General features: G+C 36.1%; 2 protein-coding genes and 1 long non-coding RNA gene across 5 annotated transcripts; all 3 read right to left on the reverse strand.

Annotated features, from left to right (window-relative positions):
- Positions 1–3,575: 3,575 nt before the first annotated feature.
- Positions 3,576–8,977, reverse strand: LOC147850329 (RNA-processing, Lsm domain-containing protein). Of its 2 annotated transcripts, none has more exons than XM_087336432.1 (6): positions 8,710–8,977; positions 7,331–7,489; positions 7,164–7,244; positions 6,827–6,950; positions 4,007–4,073; positions 3,576–3,894 (listed from the first exon to the last, which is right to left on the reverse strand). In XM_087336432.1, the coding sequence occupies exons 1-5, from the start codon at positions 8,856–8,858 to the stop codon at positions 4,026–4,028; spliced, it is 561 nt and encodes a 186-aa protein (XP_087192558.1). In that variant the 5' UTR covers positions 8,859–8,977; the 3' UTR covers positions 3,576–3,894; positions 4,007–4,025. The 2 variants fall into 2 exon arrangements, with proteins under 2 accessions (XP_087192558.1, XP_087192559.1); XM_087336433.1 differs by having other exon boundaries at positions 3,576–3,905.
- Positions 8,978–14,948: 5,971 nt separating this feature from the next.
- Positions 14,949–17,680, reverse strand: LOC147850330 (uncharacterized). Its single transcript, XM_087336309.1, has 2 exons — positions 17,315–17,680; positions 14,949–15,373 (listed from the first exon to the last, which is right to left on the reverse strand). Exons 1-2 carry the CDS (start codon positions 17,523–17,525, stop codon positions 15,060–15,062), a joined length of 525 nt encoding a protein of 174 aa, XP_087192435.1. The 5' UTR covers positions 17,526–17,680; the 3' UTR covers positions 14,949–15,059.
- A 3,608-nt stretch (positions 17,681–21,288) lies between these two features.
- LOC147850331 (uncharacterized) lies at positions 21,289–23,481 on the reverse strand. 2 transcript variants are annotated; one of them, XR_015531662.1, is made up of 3 exons: positions 23,147–23,481; positions 21,666–21,728; positions 21,289–21,446 (listed from the first exon to the last, which is right to left on the reverse strand). It is a non-coding gene; the product is annotated as an uncharacterized LOC147850331 (long non-coding RNA). The 2 variants fall into 2 exon arrangements; XR_015531661.1 differs by lacking the exon at positions 23,147–23,481 and adding an exon at positions 22,068–23,135.
- Positions 23,482–24,258: the final 777 nt, after the last annotated feature.

The following is a 24,258-nucleotide window of genomic DNA, read 5'->3' on the forward strand; positions in this document are numbered from 1 at the left end:
GTAAATTTATTACATGCAACCAACATCAATTTTCATTTGGTATAGAAAGTAGGCACGTTATGTTATAATGAATGTCATAAATGTAACGAATGAATAGATGGTGTGATGGTTTTATTTTTGGAGCAACAATCAACCTTCTAGACTAGTTATTAAAATTCGAGTAGTTGTGCTTTTGACGTTGCATTTCACCTAACAGAAATTGAGTTGCTCACAACTAGTATTTGAAAAGACATGTTAAAACAATGGATCAATAACATTTGTGAGGCATTTCCAAAGATCATTAAAATTTGTTTACATGCAAAACAAAGAGTAATCACTATGAAGACATCCCATGTTGTGAATGAAATGAAATAGAATTTTTACAAGCTTCAAAAAGTTCCCAAGAATGATGTGGTACAAAATAAAGTGTGTTAGTCCATTAGATAGAGATATGAGAGAGATCTAATTAAGGTTCTCATGGTCAAACATGAGGACAACAATAAAACAAAAAACAATACAAGTTATTCCTACAAAAAGCAAGTGTTAGAGAGAGAGAGAGAGAGAGAGAGAGAGAGAGAGAGAGAGAGAGATTTTATTTTGTTGTCCTTGGAGGTCAAATCTATTACATGACCTATGTTGTCACACATAATTCTAGTGTACATTAGGCTCGATGATAAGTGGAAGACTAAGGCACATATAATATGGGCATTTTGGGTAGATAATCATGCCTTTCAATTGAACAAATGCATCAGCCGTTTTTCCACACATGATCGATGTCATATTTGAGGAATTCACACATCAATTCATCTTGTGTACTTGACATCTTTATCTTCTCAAAGAATCAGGACGATCACAACAAACATGTTGCCTCTTCCTTCCCAAACTCTACAAATATAGGCTTCACACAAAACTCAATAAATGTAAGTTTGATCAAATTCCATTGGAACTCCTTTGTAGAGGGTATCACCACATACAAGCAAAATGTATTTATGGTTTAAGATTGAGTTGGTTTGACCCATGTGAAATATGTTCAATCATTTCTAGGCTTTGTGAACTTCTATTGACATTTCATCTAAGACTACTTTACAATTGTACCACTTTAATGACCCTCATCAACGAGAATTGCCCCGTTTGATGTAATGCCAAAGCTTGACTCACGTTTGAGACTCTCAAGAGAGGTTTGACATCTACCTTGATCTCCCTCCATCGTGATCCAACCAAACCTTTTGTAGTAGAATCAAATGCATTCGACGAAATTCATTAAATCTTCGTGGTATACACACTTGTTCAAGAGCTCCCCACCATGATTCGCCCTTATGATGTTTTGTAGCCCCTTTTAATCCCATCTAATTTTCAGCCTTGATTCTTTTGAACTTCCACACAGATTTCCTATTAAGTAAATAAATTATCCGTGTTGTCATGATGAACTCGTTTAAAAAGTGGCCCACACTATACCTTACTCTAAATTCACATCAAGAGAGGAAACAATGGATCTCATACTCATGAATGTCATTTGGCTTTAGAACTCGATGACTTCATTGTTTCCAATTGCAACTCACAATCATGTTACATTTCAAAACATGTTTGTTTTAGCTCTCATCACAATCCATACTTAAACACATGACCAAACATCGTAAATGAATTGGATTTGTGAGCAACATCTCTAATGTTGAATCGAATTTCCTTGCCAGGGACAACACAACTCATATCTTGGAGTGCTATTTTGCCAAGGGTCACTATCGAGTTTTGAGGGATCACCTTCGTCATGGTAAGTCAACTAAAGGACTGGGGGTGTCAATTCCAAACAAGATGTCATACCTCACCACATAAGGCACTTACCTCTCAACTCCAAGAGACTAGTGAAGCTTTGAGCATTTTCAAGGGTTCCTATAAGCAATATTCTAGATTAGACATATTAAACTTCATAGGGATATAAAAAACAATATTCTGGTAACAAATGCATTTTGTGCTATCAACAAGACGATTGGGTTCAAATGTTACCAATTGCCTCTTGCTTTCTCACTCTTAGCTCCACAGGTTGTGACTAAAGGCCTTCTCAAGCTTGATTCGGCTCCGCCATTCTTCCTCCATCTCAACATTCATGACATGTTTGGACCATAGTATGTAACATACTCGAATGCATTTGCAAACAGGTCTAGACATTTGATAACGAATGCGTATGTTATGAAAACATACTTTATGTTTTTTTTTATTTACATTTTATACCTTAACTTTCTTACCTTAAAAAAAAGTTTTTCCTTATAATAAATAATGAATACAAGAGTATGGTATTTACCATACTTCAAGGGGGTTTAACATACTCAAATGCGAATGTAGTATGTATGGTTCATACTATGTTTAGACTTTGGTGATTCTTGGTGATCAAGAATGTTTCACTTTGAAATTGGCCTTGAGATTGTATATTGTATATTACATTTATGAGAGAAACTTGCATGGGGTCCAAGACATAAATTGACAATGTCAGAAAGGAAAACTCAAATGCAATCAGCAGCAGGGTTCTATGTAAAGTGTGATACTCGTGAACCTGTTCAAAGCAAAATATGCAATAGTTGAAAAATCTTCTACCTTGTATTCTCATCCTCAAAGAACAAACATGGCATATGAAAGCAAAAGTGAATCATTCCCCCAATGTGTAAGGTTAAGTAATTAATTCTTTATGTTCAAGTGTGAAAGTTATTTTAAGAAAAAGCTTGGCTTAACCTAACATGAACCACATAAAGCTTTTGACAAATTATAGATATTTTGAGAGAAATCAAATAATGCTTTTTCACTATCTAAGAACTTTACCCATAGCAATTTGCAAGGTTGTTTGGCAAAGACCATCAGAATTCACCCCCCTAAAGATTGCTGGGTGCACAGATACAAATCACACTCTATCCATTGATGACGTTTGAAGCCCAGCAAATGGATCACTGAAAACTTGGCTTACCTCTAGAGATAATATTACTTTTCAACATGGATATAAACGGACGAACAAGATGAAACTTGACAAAACAGAATGAAAATCATACAAGGGCGAGAAAAATTTCTTCCTAATGAGATTTAAAAACGAAAAAAAAAAATCATTGCAAGAAAAGCTAACAAGCGAAGACTTGACAACCAAGTTGTGACTAGTCATACAACAGATTTAAAAGTCAAAAAACAAAAATCACTGCAAGAAAAGACAGAGAAGACTTGGCAACTATGTTTAGACAAGTATCACATGAGAAGTATGCATAGTACATGGGAGGCAAGCGCAAAAAATTTGGGAGTACATCATAGACACCACGAATACATGCTCCAATGAAACTAAACTGACACATTCATCGCTAGTATTCACAAGCAAATGAACCATGGACCTCTTAAATGCTTCTAATTGGAATAGAAACTAGATGAAATTTTATAAAGGTGAGAAATCTTTACTCTCCACAGCATCAAGAATATAGGGTAGTCACCATAATAGGAACATTGAAGCTTTCATCATATGCTCATGAACTAGCACTTTTTTTTTTTAGGGCAAGAATAGGAGCAGCACACACCTGATATTTTTTTAAAGCAGTGGTGATAAAGAGTATGTATTGAAGTAAACACCACTATCATGAAGAAATTATTTGGGATTCAACAATTTCTATATTGAATAGTGAACAATGGGTCACAAACATCCTATTGGAATAGGGTGGGCATGGGCTATAAAGAGAACCCAATCAATTGTGTTAAAATGATCTTAAAATGCCTCCCATTGATTTGATGGCAAATGGACAGCCTAATTCTCTAATGCTATTGAAAATTAAATTTCAAGCCTCTGTCATTTGCCATTCAATACATCAACATCACAACAATTTCCATAAGTTTTCAACCATTATTGAATTGTGATACTGCGCATGCAATCTCCTCTCAGAAATCGAATTATAGTTTCTGTAGAACATCGTAACAAAAAATGATTCATGCATTAGCTTTTTATCAATCAAATGATCAATCTTTTGCTTTAAAAATTCCTTGTAATCAGGACACAGGAGCTCCTACATACCTCCAATGTAAAAACTCATTCATTGCCCAGCTCCTCGTGCTTCCAGTCTTTTTCTTTCAAGTTCTAACTGAAAAATCAAACAATTCCTCTCTTTCCGTTTCTGGAATATTCAAGAACTAATATACCATCATCTCTCTCTCTCTCTCTCTCTCTCTCTCTCTCTCTCTCTCTCTCTCTCTAAAACATGCACATATTGGAAGTGCATCTTGATGTTCTTGAAGCTGGATGAAAACAGCAACAGATGCCTCCAAAGTCTAACAGTGATTCCTATGCATGACATTACAATAAATACAAGGAGGTCAAACATTGTTGAGTTTTAACAGTTTCTAAGAACATTTCATCCTTGAAACCCTCCTATTTCCGACCAACGCAAGCAGAAGAGAGGTATGAAGAAAAGGAAAATGAGGGAAGAAACATAGGAAGGGGAGAGAAAGATTTAGAAAAGTTTCCAAAAGATTGTAATTGGCTATTTTGCTCACTTTAACAGTTTCTAAGAAACATTTCATCCTTGAAACCCTCCTATTTCCGACCAACGCAAGCAGAAGAGAGGTATGAAGAAAAGGAAAATGAAGGAAGAAACATAGGAAGGGAAGATAGAAGAAAGAGGAGAGAGGAGAGAAAGATTTAGAAAAGTTCCCAAAAGATTGTAATTGACTATTTTGATCATGTTAACTCGGCCTGAATATATTCGATAATGAGGAACTGATGCCAAACTGCTTACACTGATTTGGTATCTGAGAAATGGAACTCAAAATGTTGCCCTGTGAAGAAAGGTGCTGTGTCATGATTGGTTTATCTTATAAATATCTGTAAATTGGGGTGGTAGTCTGGGCTGGTGTCAGGACTTTTATAGCCTCTTTATTCATTCTTCATGTATAGTTACCTCCTTATACTCAAAAGCCTCCATATGCATCAGAAAAACATGTCATTCATGTATACTTGAAAGCTTCCATGTGCATCAGAGAAATATGTCAGCATGGGTCTTTCGTCCTTCTACATATGTCACAATAACAGCCGAGGAGAAATTTTCCTTTACTACCATGCGCAACCCCTTGATAGCTCTCATGCCCCTTTTAGGTCCTTGTTTCAAGTTCATACTCTCTTTGTTTCTTTCTTTTGAGGATATTGTAATCCCTTCTTACATTTGACCAAGCATCACTTCAATCTGGCATGGTGTTAACCTTGCATTTTGCTGCCCTACGTTCATTATTAGATCATACATTACTAGATCACATGTCATCGCTTTACACTAATGTCCATCTTGCATCCTGCAGCTTCACACAATGAGAGAGAGAGAGAGAGAGAGTAGAAAGAAATTTATATTAACATCATCTGGAGGCCAAACTGAACCTAAGGGATAAAGCTGATAATCCAACATCTATTACGTTCCTCTAGAGGGTCGCATACCACATAGAGAAGCAAGAAAGAGTGAGTGAAGGAGGATTGGCAGTAGTAAAAATAGATTGGAGATGCTGCTAGGAGTAGAAGCAAGGACTTGGCAGGAGAAGGTTCCATGAAGAAGTATAAATGAAAGGAGGGCAGGAAGGAGGATCAGCAGCAGCAATAGAATTAGCACAAATAGGTCAAGTTGCAAGGAGGGGAAGCAACAACATAAGGAGAAGGAAGGATTAGGACTTCGAATAAACAAGAATTATAGATGAGAAGGATGCAACAGGATTAGCTCAAATAGGTCGAGTTGCATGGAGGAGAAGCGACGACATAAGAAGAAGCAAGGATTAGGACTTAGAAGAAACAAGAATTATAGATCAGAAGGCTGCACGAAGAACGATAGATGGAACAGGAGCACGAGAAGGCTGCAAGAAGAAAATAAAACTGAAATAGGCAATTTGCATTTCGGTTTCACGTTGAGGTTGGCAGCTGATTAAAGTCAATCCAAAATATCCTCCCACTAGAAAGAGATAGATATATAGATAGATAGATATCTTTTTAATGTCCATGGAAGAAACACTGATTGTGTTGTATGAAATCTAGAGGATAGTGGCAAGAAAAATGAGCGATGCTTTCCTTTGTTGATTTTGAAGAGGAGCTCCATTGTGTGTCATCAAATTTCTTTTCTGTTTTATTGATAGACTCCCTCAATCTCAAGCAAGTTGAGGAGGACATTACCTCGTAATCCTACAGCCACATCAAAAGCTATATTGGAATTTTTAAAACTCTTTTCCCATCTTGCATTTGCTTCCTATGGTCATACCAGGAGTGACATAAATTTTGCACATCCAATATATCTTCCAAAACACAGAGTGAGATATTGAGCTATTACTTCATTTGACTGTCCTCAAAACTAATCTAATAGCTCCAGTTTTGTTCTTCCTGTTTGAGTTTGTATATCTAAGCCTTGTATACTTCCTTCCCCTCTGTACTTGGGTTCTGTCTTCAAATGATCAACACGTCAAAATCTTAAAGTTATGTCTTCTTTAGAATACATCTTTCAATCCAAACTCGTCCCTTCCCAGTTCAGAATTGTGCCCATGCTTGAATTCCTCTATTGTATAACCTGTTAATATTTTTGTTAAATAGATCTATAAGACCTTCACTATATCCTTTTGAGGCTTTCCAAATGTCTTCGCATAGCCACAATGCCATGAGGTTCTGTGCTGGCTGACTATCTCTGCATATCTCATTTTCAAGATGTTATAGCACAAAAGATGAATTTCAATGGACTAATTGTATTTCTCATTACTATCTAAATGTAATGGGACAAGTTTTCAATCCTATATTTGGATGCAAATTATAAATATTTGTACAAATCCATTAATCTTAACTTGAAAGAGTGCTCTGAAAGAAACAAGAATTCCTTACCACTTTCTTAACACGTTCATTAGCAGCTGCTGGACCTCCTGATACATTCTCTGGAAAATAAGGAGTACTTACACGCACTTCATTCATCACCACAATCATCGTATTATCCCAACGGACAGGCAGCCTGGAATGAGAACTAACTAATTATAAGCAACCAGCAATAAATTGCCCATAACATTAATAAATTAAAAGGATTAAGTTAAATTTATCAACCTACACCTATATATTGACTGAAGTGGGTCATTCCAATCTTTTCAGGGGTATTGAGGGATTTCAGTCAGCATACAGGGATATTTTGGTAATTTGCAAAAAGCCTAACTATTCATAAAATACTTACGTTTTAGACAACGCATCAAAAATATCTTGAGCCTCCTTACTAACCCCAATGCCAATACGTTCTGCCTCAGCTTCAGCTTGCCTGTACACTAAACCCATTATTGTGAAGTAAACAGCATGGGTAAATGTGCAGAATCATTACATCATTGAATAGGTAAAGTTAAACACCTTATTGCAGCCTCTTCTCGCGCCTTCAAGCTCTCCACATCTATAACTAAGTCCTTCAAGTCAAGTATATCTTGACTACGTCCCAACACACTAGTTTCCTTGATACAATTTGCCTTCAAAAAACGTAGAGTGCAGTGTGGGCCAGTTTGGCCAATTTGCTGTGCTAACAAATTAAGGAATACATACTTGAAATGCACGAAATCATATAGGAACTGTAAAATGCTAGTGTGATACAGACTAGAGCATAGACTAATAATTTCAAAATACCACATAAAAAATGGTATAATACAAAAATACAGAAGCTAGCAATCAAAACATGATGAACCAGACTATTATCTCTGATCCACTCTTCTAAGGACTTACAAATTGAGAAAAAAAATGCTATGTCCAGAAGATTCATAGTTTCCAGAAGCCCATAGTTTTCTTAGAAAGATATTTACGATAAATTATATTCTGGATTTCAATCTGAATGCGTCAGTGAAGCTAAAACCTCTCTGAAAATTTCTTTTGTAAGATTATGTATGATTAAGGTCATAATAACTAACTGAAATTGACAGTAACAATCAAATCCAAAGTAAGCTCAGAAAATAAGGGAATAATGCAAATCAATTGGTCCCGGCACTCAGAGATATTTATTAGCAAAACCACGATGTCATATCATTGAGGGAAGTGGCATTATCTGCCAATATAGTCAAGATATAGTTGGGGCGTAGTCAAGACTTTGAAGGACTTAGTGAATTCTATGTAGTTTCTTTTTTTGGCTTTATGGATAATATCTTAGTTCTAATAGTTCTTACATCGAGGGGAAGTTGTTTAGTCTATTCTAGTTCGGTAGATTCAGTAAAGAATGAATGCTTTTTACGCATCATAAAATGATACTTCTCTCTGGTAAAGATTATTGTGGCTGTACTTTGCAGTCTTAGGAGTGATCTTCGATTGTTTGATTTTGATCTCGCTGGATGACTCTGAATACGCAAAAACCATTCTTTCACTGAATCTACAAAGTAAGCAACTTTCTTCTACAACAAAAGCTTAGATTCCATCTACAATTCCACGAATGAGCAGTAAGTACAATATAAAATCCAGACTTTACTGAATCTGCTCAGGGAGAGCAAATTAAATAACTCTCTTCCATAAACAAAGCTTAGATTCTTTCCACAAATTCCAAGAAAAACACCTTTTGACATAATGATTTCGTACTTCACTGAATCTGAAGATAGCAGCAAGTTCAACAACTCTTTTCTAGAGCTAAATCTCAGTTTTAATCATAAATCCAACAGACAGCACACAGAGAACAATTTGAAACAAAAAAAAAACAAGAAATAACAATAAAATAAAATGCACTGTGATAACCCTAGAAGGAAAAAAGAAAAAGGATATGAAGGACGAGAAGGTTTGAAGGCTTATCGAAAGTGACAACTTGACCTTCGAAATGTTCTCCGAGGATAGTGTTGATGGAGAGTCTGCATCCAGCAACGAAATCTGAAGCGGAAGGAGAAGAAGAAGAAGGTGTGGACTCCACGGCCATGGCTAAACGTTGAAGATGAAGATTTAGAGGAGAGAGAGGGGGGGGGGGGGGGGGGGGAATCTCCGTCTTCCTTCTTCTTTCTTCTTCTTCCGTCTAATTCTCGCTACCTTCCTTCCTGCTCCTTCCGTCCGATTTCTTCCTTGCTTTTCTTCTGTCTGATTCCTTCTTAGTTCAACGCGGCTATGGAGACGAAGCGAAAACGTAGAAGAAGAAGAAGAAGAAGAAGAAGAAGAAAAAAAAACACAGAGAAGCGAAAGCGTGTCTGTCGTAGAAGCAGCAGCTGCGTGAAGAAGAAGAAGAAGAAGAAGAAGGAAAGCTGAAAGAAAAGCTGCTTTTGCTTTCCATTTCCATTTTATATTTATTTTCCATGGATTTTAAAAAAAACCCAAAAAGCAAAAGGCAAAAAGCAAAAAGCAAAAACAAGAAAGAAAGAGGCTCTAAATAGGATTTGACTCGTCTAGAGACAAGAGAGATCTATTCGAAGATCAACTACACACACGGATTGCCTGGTCAGTTCTTTACTACATATTCATTATTGTGACAGATCCTATTCTTGTTAAATTACACACAATATGGGCTCCGGAAGAAAAATCGATTGGATTGAGGTTGTTGTCAAGCGAAGCCATGTATTTATTGTTCAAGCTCTCGCAAATGGCCCATATCATGTTTTCGGCACCTATTTGAGATAATAGTATTAAGGCAAGAGACATGTGGGAAATGTTTTCAAATGCTCCAGGCCTGAGAATTAGCATGCATATGAAATCGCCATTGTTTCATTTTATAGAACAATATGCATTAGGGTTGGGGTAGTCATGAATGATAGAAGATCGTGGTGTAGTTTGCCATTGCCTGTCTTGGATATCCAATTGGCGGAGATGTTTCTCATGCGAAAACTTATTGAGTGGATATCTAAAAAACTGGAGGATAAGTTTATGTATTCGAGGTCTTAATTCTAGCCTTTTCATGTACAACTTAAGGTTGTCCAATCAATTATGGTTTCTATGGTATTTTATTATCTTCCTCTGCTACCATGGTCGAAGAAAGCTCTTGAAATGGTGTCACGCCCAAGGTGGATGTTATTGTGGAAGACAAAAGGGAAAAGTTCCATGTCGTAGTTGGCATGGGATCATGTTTTTGTACTCCAAAGCGTCTTGGTAGGGCATCAATATGGAATTTATATGACGATATGTGGCTCCTCGATTTACTTTCATTCGATTTATGTTTGAGGGTATAAAAGGTTACAAATATATGGGGGTTTATAAACCCGTTACCTAGTGGTTTCATGTGATCAAGGCACATTGTTGTTCTCACTTGATCTTATGAGCTAAGTATTCATTTGGAGAGTTATAGTTGGAGCTTTACCATTAGGGGAAGCATTAAACAAAAGAAAATTGCTAGAGTCATATGTATTTAGATCCATAGAAGAGTTCTACACTTTGTGTAAGTTAGTCATGGTGGCGTTTTTTCTTTTGTAATGAAAGCCATTACTTACTAGGAAAAAAAGAGATCTATGAAGACATTTTTGTCTACCCAACCAAAAGTGTTCAAACAATCTATCACTTAGAACTAATCAGTGTGCCCCCCAACCAATCAACCGCTCCTCATGTGAACTTCTATCACAAGAAGAAGGCCTCCACATCTCGCGCAATCAATCACTTGCATTGACCATGTCGATTGAATTGGTCATGCAAGTAGTCAACCATACAACTCTTTTCCCATCCTCCCTTCCTAATGGTGATGGAGGTAGGTTACTTCCGATGACGAAGGAAAAATAAATAGGATGGAGCATTAGTAAGATTGAGCAACATTGTATAAGCATTTAAATAGCAACTTGGGTGTGCATGTCGTGGAATGCTTCTTGTTCTCTTCTATATTTTACTAGGTGAAGTCCGAGCTATTTCTTTTCCCATTGAGCACACGGGTTTCAATGCGGATGGTTGGGTACATATTATCAAAAGGACAACAAACTCCTTCCCGTGCTTCACGTAAGCACTCCATTGTCATGTCATATTCTAATTTCCCTAGCTATTGTTTAATAACAAGACAAACATTCAATGCTTGTAGAAAGGCCATAAATTCACGCAAATAATACTAAATCATACGATCAATACTTTGGTGTAGAGTAGAACCACTCCATCTTATAAAATATGCCTCTGTCCTAGGTGGCATGAAACTCCAATTGTTTGAGCCAACAGTTAGAATTTTGAAAAGATGCTCATTACCAAAAGGTACATCTTTTATGTATTGCCTTAGGGCGTTTCTTAATACTAATGTAGTGTATGTCTTTGGGAAATAAATAAATAAATAATAATAACATATGATCAAGTACATTTAGGCTAGCACAAGGGTAAGATTTTTAATGTGACAATCAATGTCATGATGGAACAATATGGAGCTATTTTAAATATTTTATGGCATCATGATTTGATTTACCAACATTGTGGCATTTTATGATTCAAGGTATTAGATTCATATGGGAGTGACATAAACTTTCCATCTGGTAGCTAGTTTCTTGGCTGATGTTATGCCTCACTATTTGCCTTGACCAAACAAAGCAATTCTTCAACAATGGAATCCTACCACTCTTAACACATAGGCAAGCCAATCGGTGTAAATGCTCTTTAACACTCGTTAATTTATTAGGTCAAGATCATGCAAGGTAGAATTTCGTAATGACAATCTTGAACCGTGAGACCAAGGTTATGATGGAAAATGCATATTTTGTTTTCACAATGTTAGGATGGCACAATACCCCATTACGTTGACACTTGTAATGTCTAGTCAACCAATATATGTGTGGTCAATTGAGATGTGCTTGTGCGGAAGCAAGTGTGGATCTTGTTGTGGAACTGGCAAGATGTAAAATAAGCGTGAGACAATGTGTGTACTGTTCTACTAGAAGATATGCAGAGAGAGAGAGAGAGAGAGAGAGAGTTACACACTAGTTAGGCAAAAAAGAGGAACTGTATTATTCATTCATCCATCATCATGTATAAAGAGCAATTCCTCCTAGTTATACAAGAGGGAACTAAGCCATAACTACAGGGAGTGTTCACACTAAAGTACAATGGTCGAAGTAGAACTTTTAGTCCAACACATTCTTGGTCGGTGACATAGTTTTTTGCAATCTATTGATGGTGTAGGGTTAATTTGGTGAGCCATGGGACACCAAATGGAGAGAATATTTTTCTTTGGCTCTATATCCATTTAGATTCACAATTTATGTAAAAAGATAAGGCTTGTGGATTTTGATTGTAAAGTCAATAACTTTTGATATAAACATTAATACTCAATGATGTATATATCAAGTGAATTCTCTCTTTATACCATTGTCTTATGTTTCAATGTTAAGTTAATTTTTGTTCATAATGGATTTATTGTGTTGTTCCTGTCGACCGACACAATGGGCCAAACGTCTTACTTCCAAGATCGTTCTATCAAGATGATTGTGGTTGGAGATATGGTATTTGTCGAAAGTGGTTACTTACTCAACACTTATGCAAACACCATAACTTACTCTCACAGAACCTAATACCATACTTAGAACATAAGATCCAGATCGACTGTTACTTAAACACAATATGTGTAGCAGAGAATAGATTCGAACATTCGACACAATAAATAGATAAAAGAATAAACAACAATGGACACAGTAGATACTCTAACTACCAAAAATTATATTAAAACCAAAACAGACCGATCATGATACAATGTTCTCGGCCCCTTTTTATAGGCGACTTGAGAAACTTCTCCAAGATATTACACTTGCATGTTCGGCAAGAACTTACAATTTATACTAACCGTCCTATTTTCTAAATTACTCTATTTTTCTACTTGGCAAAATTACAATTCAAATTTTGTCTTTTTATATTTGTCCAACTTCGACTCCTTGTCAATCTTTATCCTTTGGGTAGCCGACCGGCTAACATATTGTGGAAGTTATGTTTGATTATTTGTGAGATGCATGGATTGTTTAGGCCAATGCATGATAAACATTGAAAATACGTTTGATTAAGGCATCAATAACGATTCAGGGATTGCATTGTGCAACCAACCTTGGATAAGGTTGATTCTGAACTCCAATTGAAAATTTCAAACTTGCTGTCGTATTCATTTACATGCACAAAATCATGATTAAGGCATTTCAATATTTGAATATAGCATCAAGCCCTTGCATCCTAAAATGTTTTGTCCTTGGCACATCGAACTAGGTCAACCAAATCAACATGATTATATAAACACTTTGCAAAGTCATGTCATCATGACAAATAAGTTATCAATAAGAGTAGTAAACAAATTTGCAATTGCAAAAATAGTTCACAAGTCAATAGACGAAAGATATAACCAAGATTATTAAGCGACAACAGTGTGTGATTGATATATGTATAGGTGCAAGAAGTTGTATACAACGCACATTGGAAGTGAAATGCCAAATTGGGCCAGGCTAGTTTGAACTCTATAAGTCTAATAATAAATATGAGAAGCTTGGGGCTTGGAGGGAATATGTCATTTGAGAGATTGTGAATTAGAGAGAGAACTCTTGTACATTGGATCACCCTACTGTTGTGAATGTTGAAGCTCCCATTTTCTGGTGTTTTGCATGGACTATTTGTTACCTTCCATCTTTTGAGTGTTATTGTTTATCTACAACAATCTTATGCAATGTGTGGTATTTTTCCTATGATGCTCATTTAGGGGCTTGAGTGATTAGGTCAAACATTGGGCTTTTCCAACTTTAACGCAAGGCCCACCATTCTTGGTAACCACAATGGATAGGTAGTAAAGGTGATGTTTTTTATGTGACACTAAACATATCTTAAGTACCTATAAGACCTTATGTGTCTCTTTTGTGACATTTGCATGTATCCCACTATATAAATCCACATGTAATGGTGTAGAAAAGCACTTACCCTCACTGTAAGAGAACCTTTTGTCCAAGAAAGTGTAAAAAACTCTTAGGACAAACACCTTTTTCTTAGAGTACAAAAGTCCCTTTTGCGACTTTTATGAAGAGGTCTCTTTTAACTTTCTCTAAATTCAATCATTGATTAAGTGATTGATAAAAATTAGTTTTCTAACACCCATTTGACATTCCAATATTGTTTAACTAATTAATGAGCAAAGACATTCCAATATTGTTTAACTAATTAAGGATTGCTTAGTGAGTTTTGTAGGCTAGCATTTTCTTATTTATTTAATCTTTTTAGGAGTTATGAGTTGATTTACTCGGCCTAACAAGAATAGGAAAGCTTTGGAGAGTGAGTTAAAGCAACTTAAACAAGGTACAATCTTTCTTTCGTGTATCATGAATGGACATAACCTAGTGTCATGTTATGTTTTGTAATTGGTACCTCAAACACATTATTTTGCAAAAATTTATGTGAGAACCCTTTCATGCACTAATCTCGTGTCCAATCCTAATAGAAGTCAACCTATTACCATCCTATAAAACTAATATAAAACTTTCTAACCCACATGTAATGAGTTATATTTCATTTCTTCCTTGTTCTAGCACACAATCTCCCTAAGGATGGGGGGTTTTGGGTCACTAACCATTGCCAATCTTAATAGATGTGACCAAAAACCATAGCCTTTGGTATTGAGAATAGTTGAACATGTTGCTAACCCAACATTACTAGGGGACAAACACAACTTTAACCACACCAACCTATTGCTTATTTGTGGGTAGCATCCAACTATATTGTATATTCTACGTGCACATCAATCAATTAAGTAGGCAAGCTCTATAACAATTGAAACACTCCCAAAACAATATTAATACTAAATTAAGGCTTGTGCCTAGCTTTCAGACATTTATCTTCAACGGGTTTCACGTAGTTACTAGGTTTGTAAATCAAGGCGAGATCAAATCAATCTCTACATAGCTAGTGGAAGACAAATTATGCCACAATTGAATGTTTTCATCCAAACACTACACACGTGAAACCATTTATTCCATCTCACAAAGCAAGCACATTAGGATTCTGCAATCCAAAATTATAGCGAATCTTCTATTTTTTGACACATCATTCTCTTCCTTAAAATTACCTAATAGTGAGACCATCATTCATAATACGATAAAAGATCCTCTTGTGGAAAAGAAATTACCATAATTTTTAACAACAAAAGCATTACTCATATGTTGAATCATACATTGAGATTACAAAGCAAGGGATGGATTGGCTTCAAAACCATGTCTCTTTACAAGAACTTTTCAATGGTAGAAACTAATGTAGTCTTGGGAACTGCACCGATAATAGTATCCTTCTTCTCACCGCCCTTGAATACCATGACTGTCGGGATACTTCGGATCCCGTATTCTGTTGCGGTGTTAGGACTTTCATCAGTATTAAGTTTCACACATCGAACTCTACCATTGTATTCCTTTGCGAGTTCATCCATGATAGGTGCGATCATGCGACATGGTCCACACCATGGTGCCCAAAAATCCACTAGCACAGGGACATCACACTGCAACACAACCTCTTTCCATGTCTTGTCGGTGACTTCTCCAGCTAAACGCAAGAAAACAATAATGAGTTTTAGATATATCAATCAGACATAGGCTTGAATCTCGATCTTCTGTTTCTAGCAATAGCTTACAGTAATGGTGGGAAACCTCGGTTTTATGCCAAAACTCACAAAATGAAGTTATGTACAAAACGCCATGTGGACAATATAGTGCTCAAAACCACTCAAAGAGAATCTGAAAATTGTCAAGTGGAATGTCATGTAGCCTTGGACAATTAAACATGGATTGTCGTTAAGTATCCACTTAGAGAGCGTGAACTCATCATGATTGAGTCGATTCAAGATTATGTATATAGTTACAATATAGTCTACACTCCCTAAACTCTCACCCAATCAAGCAATTCATTGTTCTACGAAATAGCCTGATAACTAAAACCAAATAATCCAAAGAAAATCACAAATTGACATCCATTACAATGAATGCCTACTATTGAAAGAGCACGAACTTATTAGACTGGGTCAAAGATGACATGAGTTATGTTTTTCTTCAGCAAGATATTGTTTGAAGTTGAGAAAGCCAAATTACCAGAAACATTCTTCCTAAATGGAATCTTTATTGGGCTGAGAATTCTGAATGATAAAACTCAGATGGAGCAATCTAGAATGACAGTAGTCAAGTCCCACGATAGTTCAGAATCCTCAAAATGTCACCCAATCAGTGTATTGTACAGAATGGCTTGCAGAATAAAGACAAACACAAACAGACTATTTATTGATGATGGTAGGGCAACTGAGACATCATCACATGGAACTATCCAGATTCTAGAATATCAAAATAGTCCAAAATATTGTTGGTGCTACAAAGTTAAAAGTGAGCAATAAAGCCAGATAAGAAAGCACTATTTTGCAAATGGAATATTGATCACATGGATAAAAAATCAGATGGGACGCTCTAACATGACATAATCATTTATCCAAGTCGGCACATAATCTCGACAATGTCAACCCTCATGTATTACAAAACCAGAAATTACCCCATACAGAATGCCATCCCATGATGATAGGCATGCCAAAATGTTAAAAAAGCAAGATATAAAAATCACACGATTACAATTGTCAAATGCAATTATCTAGCATAGTCCATTCCACGATGGCAGATATCAGCTGGAACAATCTAAAATGTTTCCATCCCATGACTTTGGATATCACATGGAACAATTGAGAATGTTTTGCTGCATGTGGGTAGGTGTCAGAAGTGATTCAAATAAATCTTGAATGGTTGCATTCTGATGTAGTAGGGTATTTATCACATGAAACAACATAGAATGGTTCCCGCCCCACATCATATAGAGAAATCTAGAATGGCAACATCCCACATATCACATAGAACACTGTAGAATGTTCTACTCCCATGTGGTAGGGTATCCATGACATGAAACAATCTACAATGGTTTCATATGCATGTCACATGAAACAATCTAAGGTAGACGATTCCATTCCATATATGACACAGAACAATCTAACATGGTTTCATCTCTCAAGTGATATGAAACAATCTAGAATGGTTACAACCACATGTAATATGAAACAATCTAAAATAGTTCCACCCATTCCACTTTTGGAACAATCTAGACCAGATTGGTTTCATCCTGTACATCAGATAAAACAATGTAGAAAGGTTGCATACCCATGTCATATTGAGCAACCTAGAATTAACCAGTTTTATCCAATATGTCATATAGAAAGACGTAGATGGTTCCATCTCCATGTCATATAGAACAGTTTAGATAGGCTCCATCCCATATGTCATATAGAAGAATCTAGAACGTTATCATTACCCTGTTCAAATGGCAAAATCTAGAATATAACAATTGCCCATGTAAAACAAATCTTCTTCTTGAATGAAAAGGCACTATCAAAATATAGCCCTTCCAAAAAACATCAAACACCTAGAAGGAGATGAGAGAGAGAGAAATGGAAGCTACCTGTCGATAAGGTTCCCGGAGGGGATTGTTCGCATACAACCCCTCGAGACGAGCAGGCGCGGCGAAAGTGTGATGGGCGGACATGGAGAGTTTTGGGTGGGAAGGAGACTCTGAATCCTCCTGAGCATTTGGGCAGAGACAGGCGGGATCCATATGCGCTTGTTAATGGATCGCGTGCAGGGATTGCAGCAGCTTCTAGAATCATGGCCATGGAAGAGCAAATAACACAGGAGAAATCTTCTCTCCCTTCTCTTCTGCACACGCTAAAACAAATGTGTGAAGAAAATTGGACAGATAAAGCAAAGACCCCCTTCTCTCTGTCTCTCTCTCAGACTCTGTTTCTCTCTCTCTCTCTCTAACTCTCTCTCTCCTCTCTCTCTCTCTCTCTCTCTCTCACAGTCTCTGTGTGTGCTTATGGATATGGTTCTGATCCAAGGTCCACATGTCTCCACCTTCATTCTTTCTTTTCTTTTTTTACTTTAAAAATAAAATAAAGAACAATTCCATATTTACCAAAATAGCCCATAACTTTCACATAATTCCCAAACATACCCCCCACCCCATTTATGTTATGTGCATTGTGCCCCCCCATATGTACATACTATCTATCTTCCTCTTCATTTCTCTCTATTTTCCTCACATTCCAAAGCTTTCACTCGCTCGCTCGCGCGTGCACTCAGGGTTCAAATCTCGTTTTTATCCACTACTTTACTAGATGCCACTCCTATGGAGTCTCAAGGTCCTTCTTTCTCAACCCTTTCTCAAGTGAATTGGGCATGTAAATACACCCATCTGACTATTTTGATTTGTCTAGTGATCCCTCGTGTGTGATCAAGATTGTGTATTATGTCACATTCGAAATAGAGATCAAGAAAATTATATTTTTATGTCATCCATGTGGTTTTTAAAAACCCCATGGTATCCTAAACCTCAACATGATGGTTTTAAATGAGCTATGCACAATGGTTCAAGTTGCGTTTTTCAAACCTCAACCCAATGTTTACAGTTACCTATGCACATAGTGCAAGTTGTTATAGTTTTTGTCTCATAGGTCGTATTGACCTCCAAAGACAATAATAAAATCAATCAATCTCTCTATTGTCCTACATCTAGAAGGATTCTCAATGTATCCTTGAACCATAGCATCAAAGATGATATGTTTGATGGATACATAGTGCCCCCCCATTAACTAAATTAGACTTGCATTCCTGGTTCCATAAATTTTTTGATGGACACTAGATCTTTCATTATGGTGAGAACACACAAAACCTTCTTTTATATCGAATTGAACATCTCTAGTGTGTTTGATTAAATATGTGGTGTTGTTTCCCATCTCCATGGATACGAGATGCTCAAGTGTTCATATATAATGGAACCATTCGCAATGACTTTTGTGATTGGAATGTAGGTGAATGCAGATCACTATTATTTACAAAACATTAGCGACGGGTAATTTCACAAATGTTAGAGAAGGATTAATGTGATCGGATAGAGGAAATGATAGGTGTATGCAATGCCATGATCTTGACAATCAATGGATGGAGAGTCTTTTAAAAGGGCATGCCTATTCAAGTGGCCTAGGAATATGTATAAATATGAGCTCTAACTACCCTCATTGGCACACTTCCTAAGGCTGAAGTTATGAGACACTAATGGTGTAGACTAGGCTTTTGTCACAAGGATCATGTTACTTCTTCCAAGGTACTAGTCATCCTAATATCCCTCGATATGGGGCATCACTGGGAGGTTGGCAATATCTCAATCATAAGTCAAGGCCCAAGGGCGTTTGGGAGGATTGGGTTTCTCTATCCAATCTATTTTCCTTTTTTATCTTCAATTGGGTCTATGTTTAGTAAGACACTCTTAACAACTAGCCCCACTTGTGCTAACAACATAGATTTTTGGCCTTGTGCTTTATTACAAATATGCCATCATAGTGGTCAATCACACTCCACAATGTTGTGAACATTAACCACATAATGTCATATCATAATTGTTAAAACATTGAGCATTTTATGTATTTGAATACTCTTAAAGTCTTTAACACATGCTAGATTTGAGAACTACCAAAAGATTTCACATATTTTAGGTTTTTCTAAGTATTCTACGTATTTAAAGTTTCCAAAAAAATTTAAAATTTGACCACAAAATTCAAACAATTGGTAGATACAATAAAATATGAAAAATATTTAATGTATTCTACATGTATTGTATGCATTTTACGTACTTTACCTTTAGAATATGTATTCTAAATATTTAAAAAAAAGGTAGAATACTTTTAGAATACATAGCATATTTATTGCATGTGTATTGTTTGCTAAGTATTCTACAACTATGGATCATATGCACATCTCTTTTAGAGTCCTCTCCAAAGTGAGAAGATGTAGCAAAACCACCACAATAACAACAATAACAAACAATTGCCTAGATGACAACAACAACAACAAAAGCAACACTAAAATGAGAAATGACACCAACAACAAACTACCTTCATCACCCCCACCCCCACCACCCCATCAACACCACTAGGTCACTCGTCACCACCGACTCCATCACAAAAGAGTAACCCCATCACATCTCAAACAACTGGTGCAACAATGATCCAGATCGCAAAAACATTGTCCAACAAATAAATCAACATTCCTAACCATGACATCCAAACCAGTGCCCGCATCTTCATGCTTCTTGGGCTTCTGTTGATGGAGCACACCTTTAATCTCGACAAATGGTCCCATAAACACAAATAATCTTTGTTTTGACCTCAATGAAGACCCCACCTAACAATAATTTTTTAGACTCGGGACATGGGATACCATGTTGTTCAAGATTTCCATATAGCAATACGCTACAAGATTGGCCTCTCCTTTCATTTACTTTGATTACGCACAATTTACAAAGCTTATTATCAATTCTACACATGTGTGGTTTTGAAATGACCTCATGGAGTTTTTCGACAGTGCCATGCAGAGATAACCATTTTCTCAATGGTTATCAACATTCAACATTCAACACCACAAATCCACAAATGAGCCCCACCGCTCCCTCCAAAAACCTCAAACCGTCCTCCAACACCAACATTTACCCTATCTACTTCTACCTTACTACTATTAAAGCCAAGATTTAGGCTTGTTCCCACTTTACGCTAAACCTTAATTCTTAATCTTTCTCTTCCCATCTTGTTTATATCAAATCACCATTCAAACAAGGATTTTAAGCTCCACCTATTTTAAAATTCAAATAGATGCAACTCATTTGATCCAATAAGGCTTACACATTTAAATAAGACAATATTCTTAGAAATAATTGGTATGTTCACGCTGATACCTTCCTATATAGAATTACAAGAATTAATCATTATCTGGCCCATACATTTTTTATTGTGTCACTAACATTTCAAGACATTATCATACCTACTTGCACTCATCCTTAACCAATATTCCCAATAATGATCGTTGAAACCTCCCTGTATTTAAATTTATTGTTTAGTTATGGCTCATCATCATTTGATTTCTTTACTAATTCAAACATAATACATCATCATTTACAAACTTTGTTCAAGGAACATTGCATCATCTTTAACAAGCTTTGATTGTTGATAATAGATATGCATCTTTTTAAAACAAGACAATCCAACTCATATAACATCTTGTTTTTTAGCTAGCTTATGGATTCCCTCTTTATTCATTGTGACATTGAGAATGTTGAATCAAGTTAACTTTACAAAATTGAGAATGTTCACAAATTGTTTGGAAACACATTTTTACAAGTGGTTGCACTTAAATCTGTTAATTCTTTATAGTTTTAGTTTTAGTTTTACTGAAAGTGTGTTTACAGTTTTTGGGTTATGCTGTGACAGTTTTGCTTTTGTGAAAAGTGTTTTCTGCAGTTAAGTTTGCTAATTCTTCATGATATCATTTTCATAGTAAGTGTTTGCACTTAAATTTGTTCATTCTTCATGATTTGGTGGTTTTAACTTGAATCCAACCAATATTATATTAATGTCATATTAAAATTCTTTCGTCAAAAACAAACCAAGTTTTTAAATCATGTGAACATGATTTTAACGTCAATGAAAATAGAAGCCAATGTCAGATATGCCATATTAGATATTCAATGTTGTTCTTCAGTGTCCCTGTCAAATTATTTTGTTGATCAGAGTGAGATTAGACTTGGAAAGTTTCATCTTATAATGCCAAACTTAAGAGAACGACCCCATACTAGAGAACCAATGTCAACGATTTAAATTAAATAAGAAGAATAATAATAATCAAGCGTATATGTATAGATGTATATGTAAGTCTAGAATTGAATCTATTAACATGGCTATTATTTTTTAGCAAGAAGTAAAAACCTTTTTCTTTCAACGCCCATGGTTTCCCTTGACATCAAGTAGAGCACACATCGCATTGAATACCTAACAACAAATTTTAATCAGAAGGAAAAAGAATAAAAAAGTTGCTTATTTAGGTTTAATTCTATGCTTGAAAAACATTATGTTAGATTTATGTGTCAAAGCAAGTATTGTATGTGGCATATCTTTTACTAGGCAACCACATATCACCCAGCTTGTGGGTAGATGACAGTTTGGATAGCTATATGTCTGGTCTTTTATATCGCCATGATACCCTAGGTGTATGTTTGACACTACAACTACCCAAAATATGCAACACTACATAGTAAAACAATATTATACATACAACCTATATGCAGACATTATGGCATCCAGCATGTAAGAATTAAAAAGAAAACATACAGTTAACACGGCTGTATTTCAATTCCACCGCGTCAAAATACGCAAGTATATCCGTCCATTCTCATCAAATATTTGGGTGGAGATCTTCCTTAATGGTGCCCACAATCTAGTCCACATCAAGTCTGGAGGCAACAGGAAGACTGTGTTCCACATATTGTATGGGCATTTCAAGTACATGGTCACGTCTTTCAGTCTAACAAATATACCAGCCATTTTTGAGCAAATGATAAGCAGCATATTTCAGAAATTCATAGATCAGTTCATGGTGTACCTGACCTACACAATGTATTGATCTTCTCCCAGATTCAGGAGGATCACACAACAAACATGTCCATTCATGCTCCCCCTTAGAGGATCACCATAACCAAACTGAAGGCATTGACAATCCACGAGCGGGTTGCTCCAACACACGTAAAGGATGTTCAATCATTCTTCAGCTATGCAAACTTCTATCAACATTTCAACTGGAACTACTCAACAATCATAATGCCTTTGATTAATGATTGCAATTTCCAAGGGAATTCCAAAACCCACTTCCTATTTGAGATTTTCAAGAAAGCTTTCATATCCACCCAGATCACCCTCTATCTTGATTCAATGCCACCCTTAATATAATCCTACCCGACCAGATTACAGAGGTATTCTGAACCCTGTTGAGTTCTAATCCCAGATATTTACTCTGAGGAGATCAATAATTCATTGTATGGTAAAGAGTTAACTACCATCACCACCTGATAATTAAGTCGTCAGTGCTTGCTCATCTAGCTTCCTAATGTATCAATGACCTCAATGGAATATCCACACTACGTTTATGAAAGAAGAAGAAGAGAGAACTTGCAACAATCCATAGGAACAGGACTCAGGTATCAACAGATCTTCTTTCATATTTATATAAATGAAATACAATCAAACAAAAGGGAATCACTCATCAATCAATATGCTTACCTATGTTGCAATCCACAATTACTCTGTGCCTGCCTATTCCTTCATGCATTTATTGTTCAACAAATTAAACATTACTAAAATTAAAATTTAAAACATTAAAACAATAGGAGCTGAAATTTTAGTTGTCCATGCACCTGAATTTAGAGAGGAAGAAAAGACTGATCTTTTGGGAGACCCTGATGTTGATAAGTGAGTTGATTTAGTGCTTGTATAATCCCAATGAACACTCATACTTGTATGGTTAAAATGCTTGTCTAAGACTTGTACAGCTCATCTCACTCATACTTGTTTGCTGCAATTATTCTCACTCGCATGGGTCCAAATGCATGCTTATGACTCAAAGTGATTCTGGTCATTGTAAGCCTTTGATTTAACTAACCAGAAAATTAAGAGTTGAATGGTAAATAAATAGATATAACCAGAAACAAACAAAAAACACAAGTCAAATGACCTAAACAATACACAACAATACTAATCACATGTAGATAATATAATAGAAACAAACTGGATAATTACATAAATAACTCTCGATCAGTTAATCGAACGAACAAAGCAAAATGTAGCTCATCGAAATGTAACACGTAAAAGATGAAAATAAAAATAAAAATACCTGGGGAGGCGCATTAGGGTAATTTACAGAAAAGCCTAGAGTTTGTTAGGTAACAAAAAAAACACGCCCAACACTTATTTTTTTCACTGTAGAGACGACCACAGAAGAAATTAAAACTGAAAACTCATTTCTGAACAACCAAGCAGAGGACAAATGAACACCAAATCATCATGATGTTCCTGACTGTGCCAAGCCCATCATCTCTCTCTCGATCGATCGATCGATGCCTTCGGCGACGGCTTCGTAGATTCTGACTGTGCGATTCTATCGACGATTCTGTCTCTGGGATCTCCGCACATCTCTGCGTTGACAACCAGAGAGAGAGAGAGAGAGAGAGAGAGAGAGAGAGAGAGAGAGAGAAAGAGAGAGATCCCTGATCCCTAAACCCTAATTCTTTAATCTTCAATTTAATCGGATGGCTATGTTGGTGCCACAAATAAGAAGATTAATGACCTTTCTAAGAGCAAGATCAATATTTCGTATTCGGAAAGGTTCACAAATTCTTAACCTTCGATTTAATCGGATGGCTATGTTGGTGCCACAAAGAAAATTAATGACCTTTCGATGAGCAAGTTCAATATTTCGTATTCCGAAAGGTTATACTTTTATTTGGGATAAGTTATAAGAATTAGTATC

This window comes from Azolla caroliniana, unplaced genomic scaffold (genome assembly GCF_043228905.1).
Source record: "Azolla caroliniana isolate FFs.n. ecotype wild unplaced genomic scaffold, voAzoCaro1.0.p SCAF_21, whole genome shotgun sequence".
In the NCBI taxonomy this organism is placed as follows: domain Eukaryota; kingdom Viridiplantae; phylum Streptophyta; class Polypodiopsida; order Salviniales; family Salviniaceae; genus Azolla; species Azolla caroliniana.

Excerpts from the sequence above, each read along its gene's own strand:
- LOC147850329 (XM_087336432.1), bottom strand. The coding sequence starts at position 8,858 with ATGGCCGTGGAGTCCACACCTTCTTCTTCTTCTCCTTCCGCTTCAGAT. Across the intron at positions 6,951-7,163 it reads TTTGATGCGTTGTCTAAAAC|GCTGCCTGTCCGTTGGGATA; the intron begins GTAAGTATTTTA and ends TTCTCATTCCAG. Across the intron at positions 4,074-6,826 it reads ATGAACGTGTTAAGAAAGTG|TTAGAACTTGAAAGAAAAAG; the intron begins GTAAGGAATTCT and ends TTGATTTTTCAG.
- LOC147850330 (XM_087336309.1), bottom strand. The coding sequence starts at position 17,525 with ATGGCCATGATTCTAGAAGCTGCTGCAATCCCTGCACGCGATCCATTA. Across the intron at positions 15,374-17,314 it reads TCCGGGAACCTTATCGACAG|CTGGAGAAGTCACCGACAAG; the intron begins GTAGCTTCCATT and ends TCTTGCGTTTAG.